At 42.2% G+C, this 27,155-nt stretch overlaps 2 protein-coding genes across 2 annotated transcripts in view; one reads left to right on the top strand and one right to left on the bottom strand.

Annotated features, from left to right (window-relative positions):
- kcnb2b (potassium voltage-gated channel subfamily B member 2b) overlaps positions 1-7,463 on the bottom strand; it is a 45,491-nt gene extending 38,028 nt beyond the window's left edge. The window contains exon 1 of the mRNA XM_062985616.1: positions 6,804-7,463. Coding sequence (XP_062841686.1) covers positions 6,804-7,379 — 576 coding nt within the window. The 5' untranslated portion in view covers positions 7,380-7,463. The remainder of the gene's footprint in view (positions 1-6,803) is intronic.
- A 10,132-nt stretch (positions 7,464-17,595) lies between these two features.
- Positions 17,596-27,079, top strand: trpa1b (transient receptor potential cation channel, subfamily A, member 1b). The gene is made up of 27 exons (XM_062985617.1): positions 17,596-17,667; positions 17,891-18,053; positions 18,790-18,965; positions 19,062-19,169; positions 19,339-19,447; positions 20,593-20,738; positions 20,898-21,037; positions 21,132-21,180; positions 21,282-21,381; positions 21,495-21,595; positions 21,818-21,987; positions 22,121-22,285; positions 22,382-22,496; positions 22,658-22,824; positions 23,086-23,173; positions 23,397-23,456; positions 24,168-24,254; positions 24,373-24,443; positions 24,561-24,714; positions 24,828-24,917; positions 25,022-25,191; positions 25,518-25,647; positions 25,742-25,924; positions 26,076-26,144; positions 26,335-26,442; positions 26,537-26,661; positions 26,878-27,079. The coding sequence occupies exons 1-27, from the start codon at positions 17,596-17,598 to the stop codon at positions 27,077-27,079; spliced, it is 3,318 nt and encodes a 1,105-aa protein (XP_062841687.1).
- Positions 27,080-27,155: the final 76 nt, after the last annotated feature.

The raw sequence follows: 27,155 nt of genomic DNA on the forward strand, positions 1-27,155 counted from the left end.
AAGTTTGCCAAGCAACCACAAGCACAGAATACAAATCATAAATAATACAAACCAATCGTCAAATTTACCTGAAGCACAAATCAGTTCTTATAGAGACGAGTGTAGAGGAGAGAAACTAGTGTACGCTTACATCCTAAACCTAAAGCAGGAATATTTGAGGTGTGGAGCCTCTGATCTGATGGTTCTGATCAAATAAACTTCATTATTTCTAATTTACTGAGTGAACAACCTGATAGTGGCTCAGTACAGGTGACACAAGAGAAGAGTCGGTATTAAATAGAATTTTGTACATAATATAGTAAATAATAAAGACGTGTTTATTATAAATATAAATCACTGCAGAATAAAAGTGTCCATTTAAATTCTGCTCATGTTTCAGTTCGCTGCTGTTTCCTCACTGCAGAGTAAAAAAGATAAATAGTGTTTATTCACTTTCTGCTCACTAAGTGTGATTGAATACACACACACACATACACACACACACACACACACACACACACACTGCACAATATACACACACACCCCCACAGTGCACAACTCACCATAATGGATATATACACACACACACACACTGCACAACTACACAACCCACCATGATGGATATACACACACACACACTGCACAATATACACACACATACATACACACACACACACACACACACACACACACACACACACACACACATACATCCACACACACATACATACACCCACCCCCACTGTGCACAACCCACCATGATGGATACACACACACACACGCACACACACACACACACACACACACACAGCCACTGCACAATATACACACATACTACACAACCCACCATGATGGATACACACACACACACACACATACACACACACTGCAGAACCCACCATGATGGATTTACACCCACACACACAGTATTATCGTTCAGTGAACCATACAAAACACGATGCTAACACTCCCAACACTGCAACACTTTCTACAAAAGTATTCACACCCCTGACGTTCTGCACTTCATTGTGACGTGAAAACATCACAGACTAAACCTCTTACTCACAAAAATATTCACACTGTTTATTTAATACAGTAATAACAGCTACAGTCACGAAGCCACACCAGTGTTTTGGGTTTTTTTTGCTGTGTGCTTGTTTGAGGCGTGTATTTGTGTGTTTACACCACATCAGCAATCCCACCTGAATCTCCTCTAATGACCCTCACACCACAATTAAAGAGAAATGAAAGGTTAATAAAGTAAAGCAGCCAGCGTGAAGCACCCGTGTCAGGCTGCTGGATCGGAGAGTCGTTTCAGCTTCACTCGGACAATTTGTAATTACAGGACTCATTGATTTCGTGACTAACAGTGCGGTAATTACACCTGCAAATCTAAAATGTTTTCAGCCAAGCAAATCAGTGAGGAGACGCTTCAGTCCTACATTTTAAAAGGCAGAGTTTATCAGATCAAAGTCATTATATATATATAGATTAAATATTTTAATAATGTTTATATTCCACCCTTAAATATATTTAAATGTTAGGTGTATTTAGCCATGGGTCATTAAAGATGCAATAGGTGGAATGTTCTAGTGATTACAAGGTGGGTTACACCCAGATTCTTAAGATTATTTAGCAGACAGATCGGGATAGGGAAGATCCAGAATTTAACCTTTCAGCTACATATCAAATAATATAAATGTTTACAATTATATTATACCAACAGGTTTGTGTTCCTGCCATTTGTCATTACAGAATGTATTGAAATCTAAGATGATAAGCATAAAATACATGATGGTCTCATTAGAAAAGGTTCTCAGTGTCCTAAAACATTGAATAAAATCATTTCTATGCTCCTGAAGACATCGTCTTTATCAGAGTGGATCTAAACCAGTACATGAGTGATGATAATCCTCAGATTTAAACCGTACTGATCACTGAGAGGATTTACTGCACTCACTGGGTCTCTGATCACAAAACATTACATAACTGCAGTTATGTAGTTACAGACGAGAGGAGGAACGAATACATCTTATTTTTGTTTCCACACGCTAGATCAGCACACAAATCAAGATCTCGAGGTTCCTAAAACCTACAACACTGTCACTGGAAAATCTAGATGGGCATTTGGGTGACAAAAAACTGCCGCACCGTTCTTTATCCATCCCATCGCAATAAAATCCAGTTAAGGTCATTCACAATACTGCTTCTGTTGCTATACATGCTGCTCTGCTCATTTATAGGCATTATAACCGCACTATATTGTATGATTATAAGCGTTATAACCGTCCTGTGCTGTATGATCTGCTGTGTGTTGATGCACATTAACAATCAGAATCAACAGAGTTTATAAATTCATCTCCACATCAGCACATCAGAGCTCTAAATTCAGTAAAGCTGCCTGAGCCGAATCTGTAGAGTTTCCATCAATCCACTAAAAATACTTGTACACTTTAGAGAGATCTATAAATAAAATCTAGCAGGAAGTTTTGGCCGCAACCTTCATGACATCACTGTTAGCATTGCTATGTGTTGCTATAGCAGCAGTGAAGTCAGGAAACTTGAGGAGGATAAACGCGTCCACGCACTCGGCGCTCCGGAACGAACGTTAGGATTTAAATACGGGAGAAATGCGAGTGAGACCTGGATTCATCTCACAGCGCTTCAGGAACATTAAATACACACACGGCCAGGAGTACTGAAGGACTTCCAGCACAGAGGTTCATGTTTAGGTTCCTGAAGGAAAAGCGCCTCAGTATTTTGGGTGTCAGAAGCACCAATCTGGCACTAAAGTTGAGTTTAAAATGTTTGCATTTAGAGATCAGAAGTGGTGGACTTGGACCCTGCCCCTAAGTATAAACAGGAGCAGACCTCAGAAAGGTGAATGTAGGTAATGTAAGCTTCTAAATATTAACGTGTGCGGTGTTGTAATGTTTGGACATCTCCTTTGGGAAAATGTAATGTGATAGCACGCCTAATAGGTCAAACACACACACACACACACACACACACACACACACAAGCTAAAGATGGATTGGACTGTTTCCCAAAAAGCTCTCTACCTTTTGCCAGCCTGTCACTATGTTTTATTACTAAATAAAATAATAATAAATTTTCAATGATGAATGATGTCCACACCAGGGTTCCCACTAAAGTCCAGGTCAATAATATGACGAAAGAACAACAAAAATGATGTGATTTCATGGTTCTGTTCCACCACAGATCACCAGAACAGCTGTACCGGTCATTGGTACTGGTTCTACCGTCTCTGGAACTGTACTGGAGAGATGGAACAACGTTCTACCAAAGGACTGAAGTGGAACCGTTTAAAATATCAGTACAAAATCTCATGTGACACATTAGGTCCAGTTTTGGTGACTGGAGGCCACCAACCATCCTAAAAGAGACCACTTACACTTAGAACTATAAGTATAGAAATGTACTGATATTGACCAACTGATCACTGAGAATAATCACACAATTCATTTCCATCGTGCACATGTAATGCAGCTGTAATGCACCTGTAATGCATCTGTAATGCACCTGTAATGCACCTGTAATGCACCTGTAATGCACCTGTAATGCAGCTGTAAAGCACCTGTAATGCACCTGTAATGCATCTGTAATGCATCTGTAATGCACCTGTAATGCAGCTGTAAAGCACCTGTAATGCACCTGTAATGCACCTGTAATGCAGCTGTAATGCAGCTGTAATGCACCTGTAATGCACCTGTAATGCACCTGTAATGCAGCTGTAATGCACCTGTAATGCACCTGTAATGCAGCTGTAATGCAGCTGTAATGCACCTGTAATGCACCTGTAATGCACATGTAATGCACATGTAATGCACCTGTAATGCATCTGTAATGCACATGTAATGCAGCTGTAATACACCTGTAATGCAGCTGTAATACACCTGTAATGCATCTGTAATGCATCTGTAATGCACCTGTAATGCACCTGTAATGCATCTGTAATGCACATGTAATGCAGCTGTAATACACCTGTAATGCATCTGTAATGCACCTGTAATGCAGCTGTAAAGCACCTGTAATGCACCTGTAATGCACCTGTAATGCAGCTGTAATGCAGCTGTAATGCACCTGTAATGCACCTGTAATGCACATGTAATGCACATGTAATGCACCTGTAATGCATCTGTAATGCACATGTAATGCAGCTGTAATACACCTGTAATGCAGCTGTAATACACCTGTAATGCATCTGTAATGCATCTGTAATGCACCTGTAATGCACCTGTAATGCATCTGTAATGCACATGTAATGCAGCTGTAATACACCTGTAATGCAGCTGTAATACACCTGTAATACACCTGTAATGCATCTGTAATGCACCTGTAATGCACCTGTAATGCACCTGTAATGCATCTGTAATGCACCTGTAATGCACATGTAATGCAGCTGTAATACACCTGTAATACACCTGTAATGCATCTGTAATGCACCTGTAATGCACATGTAATGCATCTGTAATGCACCTGTAATGCACCTGTAATGCATCTGTAATGCACATGTAATACACCTGTAATTAGAGATGGGACGATCGGGGTTTTTGGCACCGATTCCGATCTCCGATCTCCTTTCAGGGACATCGGCCGATAGCCGATTGCGATGGGGGGGGGGGGGGGTTAGCAGTAAATAAAATAAATAAACTTAAAAAGAGCCTCACAGTGAAGATAAACCGGAGCAGCGCGCGCGTGTGTGTGTGTGTGTGTTTGTGCGCCTTTAGAAGAGACGCTTTGTTCACTGTATCGCTATAAGTGATTCATTGATTCACGAGTCATTTTTCGCGAAGCGTAAGTTTCTCTTCTCGGTTATCTCTCCGTGTTTACTGTTATTAATTAAATGTCGTGGTTTTAAATAAACACCAGCTACTACAGAACATTTTGTGTGACTCTCTTACATTAAAAAGCTTCATTACACTGTTATTACCACAGATCTGTAACCGACCGTCAGACTCGTTCCGTCTAAGGAGCTAAAAGTTCAGCAGATGATCCTGAACTAACGAATTTGGTAATGAATAAACTTTTGCCTCTGATTGGCTCTGTAACGTTTCTGTTCTCATCTACATCACAAGTAAGAACCGCTTACGATTTACCAAAGTGAACCAGTAGTTTATATAACGTGCTGATAGAATCCACTCAGATGTGACCGGGTTGAATTATCTTTTTAAAGTAAATATTACAATCAGCAAAATTACATCGTATGTGTGATGCACAACGTTAATGATGTTATTTTAGGTCATGAAGAGCTTTCACGATGGTTTCTGTACGATGGTTGATGAATAGTGATGTGATGGTTGGTACTTCGTAGCTCAAAGTCTGGATCAATCCACTGAGCTGTTAACTTAACGTGATCTTTATATATCACACGATCGGATCGGCTACTTTTAGGAAATATCGCCGATCGCCGATAGCATATTTTGATAAAAAATCGGCCGATACCGATTCATAGCCGATCGATCGTCCCATCTCTACCTGTAATGCATCTGTAATACACCTGTAATGCATCTGTAATACACCTGTAATGCATCTGTAATGCATCTGTAATGCAGCTGTAATGCACCTGTAATGCAGCTGTAATGCAGCTGTAATACACCTGTAATGCACCTGTAATGCACCTGTAATGCAGCTGTAATGCACCTGTAATGCAGCTGTAATGCACCTGTAATGCAGCTGTAATGCAGCTGTAATGCAGCTGTAATGCACCTGTAATGCAGCTGTAATGCACCTGTAATGCACCTGTAATGCAGCTGTAATACACCTGTAATGCACCTGTAATGCAGCTGTAAAGCACATGTAATGCAGCTGTAATGCACCTGTAATGCAGCTGTAATACACCTGTAATGCAGCTGTAATGCACCTGTAATGCAGCTGTAATGCACCTGTAATGCAGCTGTAATGCACATGTAATGCAGCTGTAAAGCACCTGTAATGCACCTGTAATGCATCTGTAATTCATCTGTAATGCACCTGTAATGCAGCTGTAATGCAGCGATGCAGTAAAAGCACCAGAGCTGCGCTACACACGTTTAAGTCCGACTAACAGGAACCACATGATGCTGCACTAATAAACATGTTACGTTTCTACACCTCCTCTAACACACTTCACACACGAATCAGATGGCACGGTGCACTGAAACATCTCCTGACTGAAGCCTTCTGAACTTTTTCACTGCACATTCACTCAGATGTGAAATCTAACCCCCGAACGGCCTCCTGCAGCTCCACCTAAATTAGCGTTGATTAAATTTGATGGGAGTTTCTCCTCCAGCTAATGGAGAACCAACCCTACAGCTCCACCATCACACCGCGACTCGGCTCTGAGCGTCTGAGTGCACTGAGAACCGTCCTTATTCCATCAAACGCTGAAATACGTTCTACTGAGGTCATTCACCCACTCATCTACACAAACCACCTCTTCTCCTCGGTCCAGCATGTTCTCCCTGTGTGCTTGTGAGTATCCTTCAGGTACAGTGATTGCTATGTGGTTAGGGTACTGGACTAGTGATCAGAATGTCACTGTTTCAAACCCAATTTTCCACCACTGCCACCACAAGTTTCCAGTGCTGGGCCCCTGAGCAAGGCCCTCAACCCTCACCAGTCACGACTGTTGGATGATAACAGTGTCTGCTACATGCCATGAATGTAAAAGTACCCAAAAACAAGCAGAATGTAAAATAGGTGAGTGTGCTGTGTGATGCCCTATAATAGACTGGTACCCTGTAAAGGTCATACTGCTGCCCCACTGGGCCCCCTGGGCGTGTTACCGGGCGGTGCCTGTACTTACATCGGTATCTTACCTTAGCAGCAACAGAAGAGCTTGGTTTCTCCAGCAGGTCCCACAGTTTCTTCCTCTTATCAGGGCAGCAGGAGTTGTCGAACTCCACCTCCCCATCCCTCTCTCGCAGGGTCTCGGCCTCCCTCCTCAGCTCCTCGTTCATCTGCTCCTTCTTCTGGTGGTAGCGCGCCTGGCAGCACGACTCCAGGTAAATCTCGTCGATCCCCCAGTAATCGAGCTCCTGTCCGAACGACAGGGCGCACATCTCCTCCATCATGTGCAGCTTCCCGGTGCGGTAGAAGTTCAGAATGCTGGTGAAGGCTCCTGGGTGCCGGTCGAAGAAGTACTCGTTCTCGTTCAGGCTGTAATCGTCACACACTTCGATCAGGGACTCGTGCGTGTTGCAGTCGCGCAGTTTGCCCAGGCGGGTACGCGGGAGTCGGTCCAAGGTTCTCCACAACACCTCGTGGTTCAGACCCCCCACGTTAATCCGAACCCTCCTGGAGCGAGCCTTGGTACGGATGATCTCGATCGGCTCGGGAGGGAGCGACCCCGACGACCGCGATCCAGCCTTCGAAACCCCGATCTCATCCGCCATCCTGCACTCCGAAAATGAGCTGGTTTATAGAGGACTGGAATACTGCAGAGTTTTGGATCAATAAAGATTAAATCCAGTATTTTTGCTGAACCAGGTGGACGAGAGCAAGTCTTCCCGTAAAACTCCTTCATCCATTCTGTCTGCCATTATTCACTCCCAAAATGAGATAAAATGACTCCTCTATAAAAATCTGTAACTTTTAATAAACTTATGATGTTAGAAATATGATTTTATACAAAAATCTAAGTGTCCACTCGAGCAGCTTGTTCTCGGTTATCCATCAGCCGATCAGGAAACAGCAGAGAAAAAATTATGCCAAAAAATAAAAACAAAACCTCTCAACTCAAGCACCTCCAAGACTGCAAGGAAAGAGAAAAACATAGTTATGATTTACACAGTAATAAACACATGTACACAAGTTTAGGTCTTATTACTTGTGTTTTTTTTACAATGATCACCATGAGTGACATTCAGCTATTTTTAGTAAAAACAAAACAAGTAAGCACCATAAAACCAAACCTGTTTTATATAATATCAGTATTTTCTATTCCACATCCTGCATAAATAAAAAGAAGCATTACGGCTGCTACTGTGGAGAGCACAAACCACACACAGAACACTCCAGTGTATTTTTATACCTGGAGAAAATGAACGCTCCAGGTGTTAATGCATCACTGCAGGTGTTTCATTCAACACTTAAACACATACAGGCTTTAAGTAATCCCCACACTGTGGAACTACAACGCAGTGTTGAGTTTACACACGCCGGGTTCACACACATTCTGATGTATGCAAAAATGTCATATTTTCATCCGGATTTGTTTACATTCATTATACATGCGCTGACCACATTTAATCTGGAATAAAGATTAAAGATTAAATACACTCCTGTGATTGTTAGCAGATTAGATTTTTGTACTGTCACCACAAGCAACATTTATTTTGTTCCTAACTCCCACCTTATTACATAAACGACTGTAAAATAAAACATTTATTAGAATGAGTAGGGAAAGTGTGATGGTGGGTAACACTATGCCTGTAATAGGGTCATAATAAATATATTATACAATATTACACTACCTGATGTGTTCTGATGCCTTAATATATCAGCCTTAACATAAATCAAACAGTGAACGCACCAAACATCCCATTATAATCTACATTCATTTAATATTGTAGGAATCCATCAGTGAAGGTTTTAATTCAGCACAAAACCAGTTCATTTTACACTGGGACTGAAGTGTCCCTGTTGGTTCACAACACTGGTTTAGCAGATCATTCAGTCGTGTACATGTTAAATTAATACTGAATTATTTCACTTTTAGTTGTAGGTGGTAATTAATACAGTACAGCATCATTACTAACTTTAATCGCTTTACTAAATAAGCTCAACATTAATTAGCTAGTAATGTTAATCTTTCAGAATCAGGGAGTGTTAATATAAAGATGTAAACCACTACAGTGAGCAGAGTTACTACTGTATTATTACTAGTACCATGTTGATCTATAGCAACATGTGTGTGTGTGTGTGTGTGTGTGTGTGAGCTTACCTTGCTGAAGTAACACTGCTTTGGCATGCAAACCGTCCTTTGCTCAAGCGTCTCATAACGAGGACTAAATAGATGGACAAAACGATAGCGAAAGAGAGAGAGAGAAAGAGAGAGAGGGGTGTAGAGAATGAGAGAGAACTGATGTATTTTTGCTGCAGGTTAATGTTCAGGGTTCCTCATGCAGATCTCCATCAGGAACATCTCATCCACATCAGAACCAGAAGAACACAGGAGTGTGTACCAGAGCAGAGCCACGTCCATCTGCTGATAGAGAGAGTGTGTGTGTGAGAGAGAGAGAGTGTGTGTGTGTGCATGAGAGTGTGAAGGAGGGGGTGTGCGAGGGAGAGAGAGAGAGAGAGAGATAGAGAGAGAGAGAGAGAGAGAGAGAGAGAGAGAGAGAGAGAGAGAGAGAGAGAGAGAGAGAGAGAGAGAGAATGAATGAGTGAAGGTGCACCACAGTGTGGATAGAAAGAGAAACACATCAGTGCATGCAGATCAGCCACACACACACACACACACACACACACACACACACACACTGCACCTCTTTGAAAGAGTCACAAAGTGTTAAAACTGCAGATGGAGTTTTTCCTTCGTCAGAGAGTTTCTGAACGTTGAAGTTGACCTTCTCAACAAAGCGCTGAGTGACATCAAGTGTCAGAACAAAGCTAGAGAGAAAAAGATGGAAGCTGGAGTGCTGGTGAGGGGTCGTTACATCAAGCTCATGAGTATTCATATCATCATTATAACACTTCTGCTGATTAATAATTGTTATACAGATGATTGTAATTATCAGTGAAATTGATGTTGACTCACTGTGAGTGTACTGGTTTCCTCCTTCTTCCCAATAGCATGTGAGTAGCTGCAGGAATGGCTGCTCGATGCCAGTTTCCCATTGATGCCAGTGTGTGACTCCTTGTGGCACCCTGTACAGTGTATTCATGCATTGACCATAATGTCTTTAGGTGGCACTATACCCACCACAGCGTGTAGGCTAGTAACATTCTACAGCAACAATGACTATATTATATTATAACATATTATATTACATTATAATATTTCACCATTTGAAGAGCAGCCTGCAATCAACATGACTAATAAACATTAAATCAGTTACTGAAACATACTGAGAGGTTAAACAGTGTTTCAAAGTGTTGTAGAGGAACCCCAGAAGTTAAGAACTGTCCTTCATTTAAGGGACATTGTTAGATGGTTCATAACCATTTAAAAGCTCTAATCCACAAATGTAATACCACTGGAGCTGTAGTAAAGTGAGGAGGATGGTTAGAGAGGCTAAACATTTACTTAAGATCACAGGTGGAGCCTTTTTTCTTTATCTAACCACACAATAAGATTCCTGCTTGTGAGGAATTTGGCGTGTTTCTTTTTTAATCATATCAATTTCTTCTGGAAACGTCTAAGTTTGTTTTTACCTCCTAAAAACATGCCAGTACATGGATTTGGCTGCTTTAAATTGTCCCTAGATGTGAATGAGTAAGTGAGCAATACCTTAACATGATTGGTGTCCTTGGTGAATTACCCATTGTTCCCAAAAAAGGCTCTGAACTCGCCATGACCCTGATCAGGATGAAGCTGTATTAAAGATAAATGTTATTTTATGTTATGTTAAATGTTAAGTAGGGTGCCAACAACTGTGACTTTTACCCTTAACACAAATGTGCTGTAAATTCCAGTTCTAAGTTTTAGTTTTAGAAACTTTATCAACTTTAATGGACATTAAATCACTGATAATACAGTTTAGAAAAACTACAAAATATCTCAACAAATAGAAAAACTTTACCAGTCAGTATTAATTCACCTCTGTCAAGCTGCTAGTAATAATATTACTAATAACCATTATAATCTGAGTAAAAAATAATAGTTAAATAATATTCATAACTGATTAATAAATACATTCTCATCCTCAGTTTGGTTCATTTACTCGGTGTTTCTCTCTCTGAGGTAAAATCAGGCTCCGCCCAAACCGCACACTATGTACTACATAGTGATCAAGTATTGCAGCCACTTTACTGGGAGTGCACTAAATAGTGCACATCTTTTAAACAATGGTGTTTAGGACGCGACCTGCCTCGAATGGGAGCACAGCCACAACGTTTTTTCCCGCCTCTTCAGATTCACTGAAATAAACTTTTTATAACTAATACTATTTTTAACCTTATTATCTTCATAACTATAAATACATTAAAGAGTGATTTTATAATGTAACTATTTATATTAATTAACTAACTTTGTGATCTGTTTAATCACTGATACCAACTTTAACTTAATTGAGTTAATAAATGATAAAATTTTTATTTTATTTAAGTGATTAAGAGGGCTAATAGTTTTATTATTTAAAGATCACTGACATATAAACCTGAAACGACTTTTTTTTATCACTGATGAACCCAAAACTGATCATTTGGCTGGATGAATGCATGGTTGGATAAATGCATGACTGGATGATGTATGGCTGTATAAATGCATGGCTGGATGAATGCATGGCTGTATGTGTGTATGGCTGTATTGATGCATGGTTGGATGAATGCATGGCTGTATTAAGGTATGGCTGACATGATCATTTTATTCAAACACTTACTGCAACGACAACACATTACTGCATGTTATTTACTTAGTGTGTGTGTGTGTGTGTGTGTATGTGTGCGCGCGTGGGCTGTTGCCATAGGAACACTAATCACAGTGTAAGACAAGTGATATTTTGGCCCAGTGAGCTGGTCATGCCTCTGAGCTTATAATATATACACAACATTATCAATACAAGTGATCTATGTGTGCGTGTGTGTGTGTGTGTGTGTGTGTGTGTGTGTGTGTGTGTGTGTGTAAGCGCTACACTTGCATTTATATTTGTAACAGATTACATTAGCATAGCATTTACTCTTTGTGCGTGTGTGTGTGTGTGTGTGTTTGTGTGTGTGTGTGTGAGTGGGTGGGTGGATTTCTAAGGACTGAATTGTAGATTAAGTCCAGTAGCATTTGCATTTGAACAGTAAAACACACACACGCGTCTAACGTAGTGTAGTGAAGGGAACATTTCTGTAAGGAAGCTGTTTTTTTTAGATGAGACACTCTGGATCTGTTAAATGACATAAATGTAAATATAAACCAGCAGCCAGGTCTCAAAATGATTCTCTAGAAGGTTCTGGAATACTTTTAGGTTCTAGATTCAGAATCGTTAACATGCTGCACACCTTGATTATGGATTTATTGCAGCTATCCTGAGGTCACCTGTTGTGATGGACCCTCAGACCTCTGGTCCTCATGTCCCGGTGGTTCAGACTGTAACAGTAATTCACATGTAATAGATTTACACCTGAGCACGTCTACATTTAATTTAATAAGAGGTTATCGGTTCAGTAATAAGTTTCGTCCTGGTGACTCGGGTCCTATTAAGGTGTAAATGAGAGTGAAATTAATAATCTGAAGTGCTTCTTTTCTGGCCGTGTTTACAATAAATAAGTGTGATGAAGGTCAGAGTCGGTAAGAAAACACACCGGAGCTCATCTACTCGTCTGTATGGTCATTCTCAGCATTATTTCAGCATCATTCAGTGTCTCTGTGTATTAGGAAGATCCGGTCCTGTTTATTTCACCTGCTCACGTTAATCACTTCATCAACCATCTGTAACTCAATATCAGCTTTTGTGTTGGTGCTCGTGTGGTGTAATGAATGAGCTCTTAATAACAGGCGTGAAGAGAAGATACAGGTATCAGGTACGTTCCCTTTTCCTGGGGGTTTGTACCCATATAGGCCTGAGTGTTTCAGTCAGGAATCTTTTAAAGCTAATCTGCACTTTTATTATTTCTTTATTTATGTGAAGCACCTTTGTGAACGATCCAGACACAGAACCTGCTTCAGGGCTTCACCTCTAAACATTATGAGGATTTTTCAGTTAATACCAAATTCTCTTCAATCACACTGAGCACCCCCCCCCCCCCCCCCCAACCACACACACACATCCAAAACCTGAGCAATAGCGTGAGTGTATTGTATCTTTTCACTCCCTCACACACACACACACACACACACAAAGCCATGGTAATAATAAAGATATGAACAGTAAAATCACAATTTAATTAAAAGTGGCTCAGTCTGTAATTTAACAGGTGAAGTTAATTAGCTTTACCTCCTGAGTGTAACGAGGTAAACACACCGCCGTGTTTGTTCAGCTCTGAATTACACCTGCAGGAACACTAATGCACTTATGAATAATGCACACATACACACACTAACACACACACACACACACTAACAAACACACACTCACTAACACACACACACACATACACACACTAACACACATACTAACAAACACACACTCACTAACACATATTCACACACTAACACACACACTAACACATACACAGACCACAGTGCCGCTGTCCTTCACATTTGATTATAAAATATATTTGGATGGTGCCCCCACTTATTCAGGGTCGTTAGATACCAGGGTGGACAGAGGGGCCGTGCCCCCCCCCCCATCCCAGCATCTTGACCTTTCTGCCGGTGTGTGTGTGAGCCATAAGTGTTCGTTTCTTCAGTGATGAGGTGTGTGTGTGTGATGATGAACAGCTTCATAAATCTGAACTGAAACTCAATAAAGGTCCACAGCAGGTCAAGGACCCAAACACCCCCCACCCCCTTCCTGATTCTTTATTACAGCACACACACTCTCACACACACACACACACACACACAACACTGAATTTAAAATAAGACGTTTTGTCAATCATTAATCAAGATGTTAAAAATGTATTTTTTTCTTTTTAAACCAATTTAGTCATTTCCAGTTCTCCTCTGTAGTTCCACAGCTGCCTGCACCTAGAGCCACAGACTATCACAGTCGGCGGCAGCTTCTTATCACCTGCCAGTGGTCATACCAGTGAGGCAAAGTCATGCTGGAACAGGATGGGGCCTTCCCCAAACTGTTGCCAGAATGATGAAAGCATACCTTTTATTTTCTATAATTGGTTTTAATTCTGTAATTGGAAGCTCTGTTAGCAGTAAGTGTGACTAAAACACATTTAACAGTTTAATAATTATGGGGGTGTCCACATACTTTGGCCATATAGTGTAAAATGTTCTAAATTATTATGTAAATTAAATAAAACATTTTATTGTGAGTTTGATGTAAACAATCTGATTAAAACCACAGTGAAGGACATTAATGATGAACAGATTAGATGTGAAGCGGATTATAGATTGGACACCATTAATCAGATTTGAGGAAGGACGTGAGGAATTAATAAGTCAAGAACTGACTGTGAGAGACACGTGGTGCTGCAGGGATCAGTTATTAATGTTCAGCAGAACTAACAGATCTCATTTAATTCACAGTTCTATATGTATGTATGTATGTATGTATGTATGTATGGTAATTAGTGTACATTTACCCAGTATATTCTATGTGTGATGGGAGGAAGCTCTTGAACACTGAGAGAACATGCCAAACAATCAGTAAATAGAATGTGAATCGACTCTTCCACTAGGCGGCGCTGTAACCCCTGTATTTGAGACCGCAGCTGTAATCAGAACCACACAGAGAAACTAAACGTAAAGAAATTATTTTCTTAGGGGGGTCCTGTTTCTTTCCTGTATTAATTAATCATGTTTGTTTATTTATTTGTAAAATGTATTTTTCTGTTTATTAATTATATTATTGTTATTATTATTATTATTATTATTATTATTAACCATCAACTTGCTTTCTTCTATTTTAAACTCTCCTTTTTATTTCATTACAATTTTCTAATTTCCTTTATAATTCTTTTGAAAAAAATTTATTCTTTTATTTCTTTAATTTTGTTATTTTGTCAGGAGTTCTGAGACATAAATAAAGCTCTGTGTTGATGGAACAGACCTCATGCTGTATGAAGTGGCCCAGAACTGAGCCTTGTGGAACACCAAACCTCCTGCCCAGACTGGTTTATTTAAGATGCAGTAATTTTATTGTTTCATGTTTTTCAGTTGTTTTTTAAGTATAAACAGAAATAAAAACTTGGAGAGGATTTATTATAAATATGAATGAACTCTGTGACGCTCCTGCTGATGGTTTATAATTATATTATTGTGATGTGAGCAGATCGTGTTTGATTACATAAGAGCAAATCATGTCATATAATGCCAGCAGTAATCTGATCTACACCACGTATTGGTGTAAAACCACACACACACACACACACACACACACACACACACACACACACACACACACACCCATATATACACTCGTACACACTCACACACGCTTATTCAAACACTGCTGAGCATCTGCACCAGAACCAGAGGTAGGAAATCATTTATTACTTATTTTATTCTATTTACTGTTAAATTCTGTAGTAAAACTGAACCCTGGATTATTGATTATAATCTTTTATCACCTGGTGGGGTGTGTGTGTGTGTGTGGGGGGGGGGGGGTTGATACTGATTTAGTTCAGTTTACTGAAGTTTGTCTGATTTAACCCGGTGTGAGATCCTCTCACATGTTTAATATAATCTACAGTTTACTGACTCTCTGACTTTATATCTTCAGTTGTGAATGTGCTGAGACATGTGTAGAGATTTCAGGACTCTCACTGATCCTCGACTTTAGTGTTTATACACTGACTGAGAACTTAAACACAGTAAAATTCTGTGTGCAGAAATAAATCACAGTGTTGGAGCTCCGGTCGCTCAGATCACAGAGTCAAAATGTTCTTTATTTTACACAAATATTAATAACTGTGGTATAATATTATAATAACAGTGTTGAGTTCAGGTGACTCCTGATATGTGTTAATGAAACTTTATAATGAACACCGGTGATGAGCTTCAGTTCATCTTCACATCAAACCTCAGGATGAAGGAAAACACTCTGATCTGAGATGCTGAGGTTTAAAAACTGCTAATCTCCTGTGATCCTCCTATAGCACAGCTCTCTAGAGAGTGCTCTACAGACTGCTTTAAAACACTAAAACATCCAGTGAGTGGCAGTTCTGAAGGTAGAAACACCTCTTTGATGTGAGAGATCAGAGGAGAACAGTCAGTTGGGTTCAAGCTGACAGAAAAGCTGCACTAAACTCGAACCGCTTTATAACCGCTGTGAGGAGAAAAGCTTTATAGAACTCACAGAAGAACACGCTGAGTTCCTCTCCGCTCAGCAGGAACAGGAATGTGATGTTACACAGGCGCATTAGGATGGAAAACGTCGTCTGGTCTGACTGCAGTATTTATTCATCGTCTGGATCAGTGTTTGTGTCGGGATGAATTGGGAACATCAGGAAAGTTCACAGATCTGAAGCTACATGATCTGTGTAAAAGCTGGGGTTTCTGAGTGCCACTGCATCCCTGACCAGTATAAAGCATAAATAAAATGATTTGATGATGATGATGTTGATGATGATGATGGTGATGATGATGATGATGATGATGGTGATGAGCTCCATTACTGACCACATTTCCCAGATTCCATTATCGTTACTATAGTGCCCCGTGGTTGTGCCCACACATCCTGCTCTTCTGGTTAAAGATTCTCAGCCTCATTACGCTCGTCTGCCCGGGTATCATGATGCCCGCACCACACATCCATCTCTTCAGATCTCTCTCCCCTGAGTTTGAGTTTTGGGTTTCACTCTAAATTCTCATTTTTATCATTTAAAAAAGACGTACAGAGTACCTCATACTTCATACATGTTTAAGTATTAAGAATTTATTGTTTAATATTGTGTTCTTACTCTTACAAAAAAGTCGTAATTATTTACAGTCAAAATGAGTTTATTTAATTATTATTATTATTATTATTATTATGTAATTAAAGTAAATGTATTATTGAGAGATGAGCGTCTGATGATCACATGAACCGAGCTGGTGTGTTTATGACCCTCCTCATAGTGACATTATACAGGTATAGTGTATGTATAGAGTGCTCAGTGTGTGTGTGTGTATAGAGTGTGTGTGTGTGTACAGTGTATGTGTGTGTACTCAGTGATGATTAGAACTGATACAGTTTTACACTCAGTAATGAGGTGAAATGATTCATGAACGTTATCTGATCGTTCCGTGTGTGCTGTGTGTGTTTTGGGTGTTGGGTGTGTTGTGTGCGCTGTGTGTGTTCCGTGTGTTGTGTGTGTAATTTACTGTTGTGTTTGATTCGATTTATTAGACACTCTGATGATATTAATAATATTTTATAATCGTTGGGACTCAGACGGTGCAGTAAATATTTAACCTGAAGCTCCGAGCTGAAACTGGCGTCTGTACTGGAACACCAGACTGATTCAGATCAAATTCCTCCAGCTGTACAGCAATAGTTTAGGGAAGGCCCTCTCCTGCTCCAGCGTCCTGCACAGAGCCCTGAGCTCAGCCCCACTCAACAGCTCTGGGATGAACCGGAACACCGACTGATCAATCAACGTCCAGCTGTACCATGAATGGGCACAAATTCCCACACACAGACACTCCAAAGTGAGAAGCTTCTCAGTAGAGCTGAGGTCACACAGAGGGTCAGTCTGTTTTAACAGGGTTTGATTTTGAGAGATGATGCGCACACCCACACCACAGACCTGAGATCTGAACTCGTTAGCTAATGTAATATAAAGTATATAAGATCATAATTATATAAATGATCCTGTTCTTTGATGTTTTATAGGTTTGCTCTATAATAAAGGTTGATGACGCAGAACAGTTCCTACAGCTGTCTGATAGAGAATGCTGATAGCATGGCTAACGCTAGCGTGTTCGAGGTGAGTTTCCGCTGTGGTTGGATTTATTAGCGTCTGTGTTGTTTTTGCTAAACGAGCTCAGCGTGTAACTGAATAGCGTTTCTGCTTCCATGTGTATGTTCTCTGTATGTTTCATATGGAAATGTACGTCACTCTGGCTTCACACCACACGGGTGGGGCGGGGTGGGGCGGGGGGTAAACACCAGACCAGACCAGACCAGTAAGAACTCTGTGTTTCCCTCAGTGGGCGAGTAAAGGTGACGCTGTAGCTCTGGATTACCTGAGCAGGAAGAGTCCATCTCACCTGAGCTGTACGGATGAGGGCGGAGCCGCACCCATCCATCACGCCGCGGCTAACGGGAACCTGGACGTCATTCAGCTCATCCAGTCCATAGTGGGACCAGGGGGTAAGTCTTAAATCTCTACACACTCCCTATTCCCTATCCCCTAGTCCCTATTTCATACTCCCTATCCCCTACTCCTAATACACTAATCTATACTCTCTATCCCCTGTTTTTTTACTCCATGAACATAAAGGCCTTCCCTAAACTGTTGCCACAAAGGTGGATAATACACTAATCACATCAGAATGAGTGTCTGCTATTATTTGCTGTGTTTTGTGGGTGAGTTTGGACACCCTGGGGAGTGAGGAGAGCTTTTACCCTCCATTAGATAAGTACAGAGAAACATGAGATCAATAATCAGATTCTCCAGTGATTCAACTGCAGCACAGACGCATTAAAGACGCAGGAAAGATGGAGGACGGAGGCGTCACCACGTCCCCACAGAACGGCAGAAAGTGTGTGGACGTCCTTCCCTCAGTTACACGATCAATTAATGATGATTCTTTTAATGTGTATATTTTAATTAGCACTAATAAGAACTAATTGTTGACACGTGTGCAGTAACGGAGTCTCACAGAGAGCCGCACCGTGTACAGATGTATAAATGTAACGGCTATGAACCCCGTAATAACCGCCAGTGCAGGGGCCTCGACCCAGCAGCAGATGTCACATTAGTATGGCAGCAATGAAGCCCGGTTGACAGCCCTCCCTCAGGCACAGCCGGGTGTACCCATACAGGTGTTTCTGTTTATGCTGTTTTGATCCCGCTCACACTGACTGAACGTTCTGTGTTGAGTAGAGCTGGACGTCCCGGATGCTGAGGGTCGAACCCCTCTACACCTCGCCGTGGAGAAGAACCAGGAGTCCAGCTGTGCGCTGCTGCTGGAACTGGGCGCCAATCCAAACATCCTCAACACAGCCATGATGGCGCCTCTTCACCTGGCCATCACCCGAAATCACAACAACTTGCTCCATGTGAGTCACGCCCTAACACACGCGGTACAACATTAAAGCTTCTGTACCCGCTCACACAATCACCTGGATCAGTTGTCGCTGTCGTTTGTGTTCCAGGTGCTTCTGTCCTGCCGGCGGACGGACGTGAACCTGGAGGGAGATTTGGGGAACACCCCTGTGATGGTCGCCTGTTCCAGCAACAACTGTGATGCTCTTTACACTCTGGTGAGAGCAAAATCCAAAACCCAGTCCAGGGTGAACCCCACTGTACCCACGCACAGGGGACATAAGGGGGCGTGGCAGGGTGGCAGGGTGGGTGCGTGGATGCCCAGAAGGAGACGCTGGTTCTCAGTACAGAATATAAAAAGCAGCTTTGTGTTTTTTTCTCCTTTAGTTCAAATACGGAGCCAAACTGTGTCACCAGAACAAACTGGGACATTACGCCATCCACACCGTGGCATTCTCCGGTGCCAAGGAAGCCATGGAGGTGGTTCTGCAGAAAGGTGAGATGAATGAGTGAATAAATAAATAAATAATATAATAAATGAATGAATGAGTGAGTGAATGATCCACCTCAGGAGTGGACTGGTCTGACTGGTGTGTGTTGGGAGCATTTGGTGTGAGGGTGTGTTCGAGAGCTCAGTGGATCCTGAATGTGTTTAATGCTGCGTTCACCGCTCAGATTTCAGCTGCTTTTTGTATAAAGAGGTTCAGCGCTGATACAGGAGACCTGCAGCTGTACGGAACATCAGTCTCAGCGGCTCCGTGTTTAGGCTGAATGTAAATGTTAATATTTACATGGATTTACATCCGTTTGCACACGTGGACACGTTAAAACCACGGCAGAAAGATAAACAAAACCCTTTTCACATTAAACACGAGCTACACGGGACGCCGCCCACGCAAATGTGAGGAGAGTCGCTAAACAAATCCCCTCACCGCCGGTCCCTCATCTGATCACTAAACCCATTCATCACATCATCACATCACTGTACACACACACACCCTCACACACCGATCAAACAGATCAAACTGCAGATAACAACATGAACAGAATGTTTAAAAGCTGACGTGTTTCTGCACTGAGTAACGACACGTCTGGACTCCATCAGTCTGGTCAGTGAACACCGTCCATCACCAGAACCCAGTACACAAAACAGAACTCAAAATATCAACAAGATCCAGGAACGCCGCCGCCGCCTCCTCTGAGCTCAGACTCATCACAGACGGTACGAGACCTGAGCTCCGGTCAGGCGTTTCTGAGAATGATGGACCGTGATGGTATCGTGGGACTCGGATACTTTCTTTTATTCTGAGTCTGAAGCTCTGCTGGGGGTTACTGGAGCAGCGCTGGTGCAGAACTGAGCTCTAGAACTTAAAAATAAAAACATAAAAATTAAGCATCGAACACAGAGAAAAAGGCGAGAACAGAGCGATACTTCCAACCAAATAAAGCCTCTCACTCATGTAAACAGTGCAGACTAGTGGACGATTACTGAACTACTGGTGTCTGGACGCTTCTCACAGGAATTTTAAACAATCGGACCAGACGTTCAGTTTCCCAGATTTTGTCCGTTAAATCTGAAATCTGTTAAATGAAGGTTCCAGAGGTTCCAGTGTGAATAAAATAAATCATTTTTAATTGTAGGAGAGGAGATGGGCGTCTCCACGTCCACCCACATCAATTATGTAGATAAATCGAAGAGCAGCCCGTTACACCTGGCTGTACGAGGAGGAAACATCGAGGTCATCAAACTCTGCATCACTAAAGGAGCCAAAATCGAGCAGAGACAGGTAAACACGTGCACACACACCGAGCACTTTATTAGGAACAGCAGCGAATTCATTCATCCAGTCGGGACACAGCAGAACGAGCGGCGGATAAACTGATCACATGATCTCTCTGTGTGTGTGTGTGTGTGTGTGTGTGTGTGTGTGTGTGTGTGTGTGCAGTTTGATAAATCCACGGCGCTACACTTCGCCTGCACTCAGGGGGCGATGGAGGCCGTACAGGCCATGCTGCGCTCCTACCTACAGCTCAGTGACGTCATCATCAACATCACGGACGGGGCCAATCAGACACCGTTACACAGGTCACATGTACAAACACACCTGTACACATACACACACACACACACATACACACCTGTACACACACACACCTGTAACATCTGTGCTGTGTTACAGAGCGACGTTGTTTGATCATGTGGAGCTGGTGGAGTTTCTCATTTCTCAGGTGAATAAAAGAATAAATTTTATTTCAGTGAAATATTTAATGTTTAATATTTAATCATTAATATTGAATATTTATTAAGTTCTCGATGTTGTTGAGAGCAGGGCGCGGAGATCGACCCCGTGGACTGTAATGGACTGACTCCGTTACTGCTGGCTACAACCTGCAGCGCCTGGAGAACCGTTTCATTCCTCCTGTCTCAGGGTGAAATCTCATCACTGATCATCACTAATCATTATTAACTAATTAATCAATCATTCATTCATTCATTCATTCATCACGATGATCAGCTGAGCTCAGAGTCTCTCTCACCACAGGCGCAGATTTCAGAGTGAAAGATAAATCAGGACAGAACTTCCTCCATCTCATCATCTTCCAACCCAGAGGACTGAAGAACCTTCCAGAACATGTTCTACAGGTACCTTCATCCATCATCCATCCATCAATCAGCCATCACTCACTCACTCATGTATCTTCTGTAACAGCTTTTATGACTGTCAATGGCCCATATAGAGCTGCCAATCCACCTTCTGCATGTTTTTAAAAGATCTCACTGCTTAAAGGAACCCCAGTACTGCTGCACCACCCCCAGAGAACATACTGAAGTGTATTGTGTGTGTGTGTGTGTGTGTGTGTGCAGGATGAGGGTGTGAGGAAGCTGATGAGTGATAAAGATCTGGACGGCTGCACCCCGCTCCACTACGCCTGCAAACTGGGAGTCCACCAGTCAGTCAAAAACATGCTGGGATTAGAGATCTGCCCAGCTCACAAATCCAGAGAGAAGAAATCAGCACTGCACTTTGCTGCTGAGTAAGACACACACACACTCATATATATATATATATATACACACACACACTCACACACACACTGGGATGGTTTGTGTAGATATAGTGTGACATGGTGTGTGTGTGTGTGTGTGTGTGTGTTCTCTCTCTGTCAGGTACGGTCGAGTGAACACATGTCTCAGACTGTTGGAGATGATCAGCGACTCTCGTCTGTTGAACGAGGGCGACGAGAACGGACTCACGCCGCTGCACCTGGCCTCTAGAGGGGGCCACGTTAAAGTGGTGGACCTGCTGCTCAGGAGGGGGGCGCTCTTCCAAAAGTATGTGCTCACGCTCACATGCCCGACACTTCAGCGTCGATGGATTAAAAACCTTATAAAATAAAATGAATGTAAATAATGTTTTGTTGTGTGTAGCGATTATAAAGGCTGGTCGTGTTTACACCATGCAGCAGCTGAAGGATTCACCCAGACCATGATCACCCTGCTCTCGGCTAATACCAAACTGCTGGATTGCAGCGATGAAGACGGGGTACAATTGTATACATTAGGAGATTCCTCATAACTGCAGCAATAACGTCCTCTGCTGGCTGATCGATGGAGCTGCACAGAGACTGAGGAGGATTCATTAACACTTTGTTGTGTGTGTGTGTGTGTGTGTGTGTGTGTGTGTGTGTGTGTGTGATGACCCAGAACACGGCTCTGCATGTGGCGGCCAGTAAAGGTCACGTCGCGGCGGTGAAGCTCTTACTGAACCGAGGGGCCGAGATCGTTCTGAACAGGGACCACGCCTCGTTCTTCCACGAAGCGGTGAGGAACGGCAAAACCGACGTCGCTAACGCCATCATCGACCACGAGAGGTGAGAAACACACACACACACACACACACGGCACATTTATTATAGCAAAACGACTAAATATTTCCATCAGCGCCTGCTTCTGTCCACTTGAGGTGCCCGCAGGAATTCTGGGTCAGAAACTCTTCTGAATATAATCCTCACTCGAACTCAGCGCTGGTGATGTCATAGGGAACCAGAAATGACTAAATTGAGAGACTTTGGTGCAAATGTGAATATAAATAAGTAAATTTATGATTTAATTGTGTGTGTTACTGGTTTCAGGTGCACGGAGGCTGTAAGCCAGTTTAAAACGGGTTTGAGTCGCTGCCCTGTACTGGATCTCATCGAGTTCCTGCCTGAATCCTCAAAGGTCTGATTAGTTTAAATAATATTCAATATTATTATTATTATTGTTAGTATTTTATATTGCTAATATTATTAATTATATTTAATTTCTGGTAATGAATAATTAATAAATAGTTTATATAATTATGTTTTATATTTTGCAGTAGGATCATGGTGGTCTGGTGTCCACAAACTTTTGGTTATTTATTGGATCTAATAATATTTATTTTGTTTCTGTTGTTCTGCAGCATCTTCTGGATCTGTGTTTAATAGAATCAGAGCACGACCCCAACAACATCGACTACCACGTAACACACACACACACACACACACACACACTCACTCACACACACTAACACACACACACACACTCACACACACACACTCACACACACACACTCGTACACACACACACACACACACACGCTCGTACACACACACACACACACACACACACACTAACACACACACACACACACTAACACACACACACACACTCACACACACACTAACACACACACACACTAACATACACACACACACACACACATACTTGTACACACACACACACACACACACACACACTAACACACACACACATACTCGTACACACACACACACACACACACTAACACACACACACACACACACACTAACACACACACTAACACACACACACATACTCGTACACACACACACACACAGACTAACACACACACACACACACTAACACACACACACATACTCGTACACACACACACACACTAACACACACACACACACACTAACACACACACACACATACTCGTACACACACACACACACACACACACACACACACTAACACACACACACACACACACACTAACACACACACTAACACACACACACATACTCGTACACACACACACACACACTAACACACACACACACACACACACACACACACACACACTAACACACACATACCTGAACCTCTCAGCCGTCTGAACTCTGATCCAGAATCTTCTTTATTTTAGATCATGTACAACTTCAAGTGGCTTCAGGCTCCAATCAAAATGCAGAAAAATTCCAAGAAAATTATTCAACCTCTGGGAGCTCTGAACGTGAGTCTAACTTATATCATAATAACAATAATAATAATAATCTAATATATTATTGTTGTTATGGTTTTCTTATTATATTACTATTATATTATTATTATTATATTTATTGTGGTTGCAGGCGATGGTTCAGTATAACCGGTTGGAGCTTCTCACTCACCCTGTCTGTCAGAAATATCTGGAGATGAAATGGTGAACAAACTAAAACATTGATCGATTTATTGATTGATCAGCTGATTGGTTTATTGATCGATTTTATTGATTGATTGGTTGATTGATCGGCTGGTTGATTGATTGTGTCTCCTGCAGGACGGCGTACGGTAGTAAAGCTCACCTGTTGAATTTAGCAGTGTGCCTGCTGGGATTGCTGCCCCTCACCTACCTCGTCATAGACCTCAAACCTGGTAACAACAATTCGACGAACATCACGGGGGGCGCCGCCGAGCTGCTGTCCTTCAGCACGGTGCTTCCACTGACCGCACTACGGGGGGCGGGGCTACACATCCCGCCCGTCCAATCACAGCAGTGTTGTAATCCTGAGGTGATGTTATAACATCCTTCTCTCTGTGGTTTCAGCAAAGCTGTTTGATTTCGGTCTCCATGCTGATGGTTCTCATCATGAACGTCTACGCCGTCTGTAAGGAGCTGGTGCAGATCAGTCAGCAGGTAACCACATCACTTCCTGTTCCACCTGTACTCCTGATTCAGCAGCGTTACAGTGATCCCTTTGATGTCCTATTGATGTTCTTTTGATGTTGTGGTTCCTGTAGAGGATGATTTACTTCCTGGACGCCTCGAACGTATCTGATTGGGCCACGGCGCTTTTCTCTCTGGCCTTCGTGGTTCCGATGTTTTTCGGGGTGGAGAGGGAATCGTACTGGACGTGTGGAGCTCTGGCCATTTTATTCGCCTGGATCAACTTCCTGCTCTACTTCCAAAGGTAACATTACACCTCGCTCACACCCCTCCCCTAATATAGCCCCGCCCATAATATAACCCCGCCCTCGCCCAGACCTCGCCCTTAATGTAGCCCAGCTCTTAATATAACCCGACGATTAATAGACTCTAGTACTCACTCAGGCCCCGCCCCTCACATAACCCCACATTTAATCTAACCCCGCCCTCAGTCTAACCCCGCCCTCATCAAAACTTTATTATTATTAAATAGTTACTTTGATCTGATCAGTTTCTCTTTGATCAGTTTCTCTTTGATCTGTTTCTCTTTGACCAGTTCCTCTTTGATCTGAGTCTCTCTGGTTGTTTCAGGTTCGAGCGTTTAGGGATTTACGTGGTGATGTTTGGTGAGATCATCAGAACTCTGGTCAGCGTCCTCGTCCTCTTCCTCTTCCTCCTGCTGGCGTTCGGTCTCTCCTTCTACGCCCTCATGCTCCACCGAGTAAAACAAACTAAACAAGATCAAATATATTTAACTTCTTCATGAGAAGTGAATCAGGTTCAGTTTGATCTGACGTTCTGTTTGTGTTGATCAGATGGAGTTTAATTCCATCCCACTGGCTCTGGCTCAGACCTTCGTGATGACGGTCGGGGAGCTGAACTATCAGAACTTGTTACTGGAACCGTATGAACATGGACTGCTGACGTTTCCTAGAATCACCTACTTCATCTTTGTGCTGTTTGTTCTCCTCATGCCTATTCTGCTCATGAACCTGATGGTAATAAAAGCTTTCTGTTCAGTCAGGAATGGAAACAAAGTGGAAAACATCGTCTTCAGATCCTAATAAATAAATAAATAAATAAATAAGTGACGATGGTGAGATGAAGGTGTATGAAGGTTTTATCATTATAAACTCTTTAATGTTGTAGATCGGTTTGGCGGTGGGCGACATCGCCGAAGTTCAGAGAAACGCTTCACTCAAGAGAATCGCCATGCAGGTGAGTTTTATCCTGGTCAGGGTCGCTGTGGATAGGGTTCCACCAGTAAACACTGGGTGCAGGACAGGAACCCTGGACCTGGGCCGCGCCCTCCCTCAGATGTAGCCAATCACATCTGTGCAGATATTTTCATATTTCTCTTAATAATATTAATATAACATCAAGGTTTCTTGTGCTGTTTTTGTTGTAGATTAATCTGCACACCAATCTGGAGGAGAAACTTCCTTACTGGTTCATAAACAGAGTGGATAAATCCAGTATCACTATCTACCCAAACAGGAAGTGCGCCAGGATATGGGTCAGTACGTCCTTTATTATTATTATTATTATTATTATTATTATTATTATTAATATGAATAATTATATTACATCATCTTGGTGTTGATGTGCAGGGGATGATGGACCAGTTCTGTGGGAGCTTTGATCAGGAGACTGAAGTTCGGACTCGTGTGAGTTCATCGTCGTCGTCGAGTACCAGCAGCCCTCTGGAGAGAGAACTCATCAAGCAGAAACACAGGTACCACGCCCCTCAGCTTCCTTTATTCACCTCATCGTACCTGTAAAAATCACGTTCAGTCACGTTTCTGCTCCCACGTTTCATTTTTATTTTAGTTCTGAGAGCTTAACTGGTTCCACAGCATGGTGAAAACATGCTGGGGTAATTAAAGTACCAGGAGAAGCGTAACACGATGCACTAACACACACGTTGTGTTTTATCTGCTTTGTGTTGAAGGTTGAAGGAAATCTCGTCCGTCCTGGATAAACAGCACACGCTGCTAAAGCTCATCATCCAGAAGATGGAGATCAACACCGAGGCCGACGAGAACGACGGACCCGTCGACATGCGCTCCATCGCCAGGGCTAAATCCCGTAAATCACGCTGGGCCCCTCTGATGAAAGCCCTCGAGGCCAGAAAATGCTCCTCCACATGCTGAAGTGTCTTGTTATCTGTGTAGCTGTTGTTCCTGTTGCTTTCAGGTCGTTCTGTAATCCTGTTTAATTAGCCGGGAG

The sequence above is a fragment of the Trichomycterus rosablanca genome, chromosome 23 (genome assembly GCF_030014385.1).
Source record: "Trichomycterus rosablanca isolate fTriRos1 chromosome 23, fTriRos1.hap1, whole genome shotgun sequence".
Lineage (NCBI taxonomy): Eukaryota > Metazoa > Chordata > Actinopteri > Siluriformes > Trichomycteridae > Trichomycterus > Trichomycterus rosablanca.

What these genes read in the sequence shown, in the direction of transcription:
- trpa1b (XM_062985617.1), top strand. Translation starts at nt 17,596, where the DNA reads ATGACGCAGAACAGTTCCTACAGCTGTCTGATAGAGAATGCTGATAGC. An exon ending in AACCTCTGGGAGCTCTGAAC is followed by an intron (nt 24,255 to 24,372) that starts GTGAGTCTAACT and finishes TTGTGGTTGCAG; the next exon opens with GCGATGGTTCAGTATAACCG. An exon ending in ACGCCCTCATGCTCCACCGA is followed by an intron (nt 25,648 to 25,741) that starts GTAAAACAAACT and finishes TGTGTTGATCAG; the next exon opens with ATGGAGTTTAATTCCATCCC.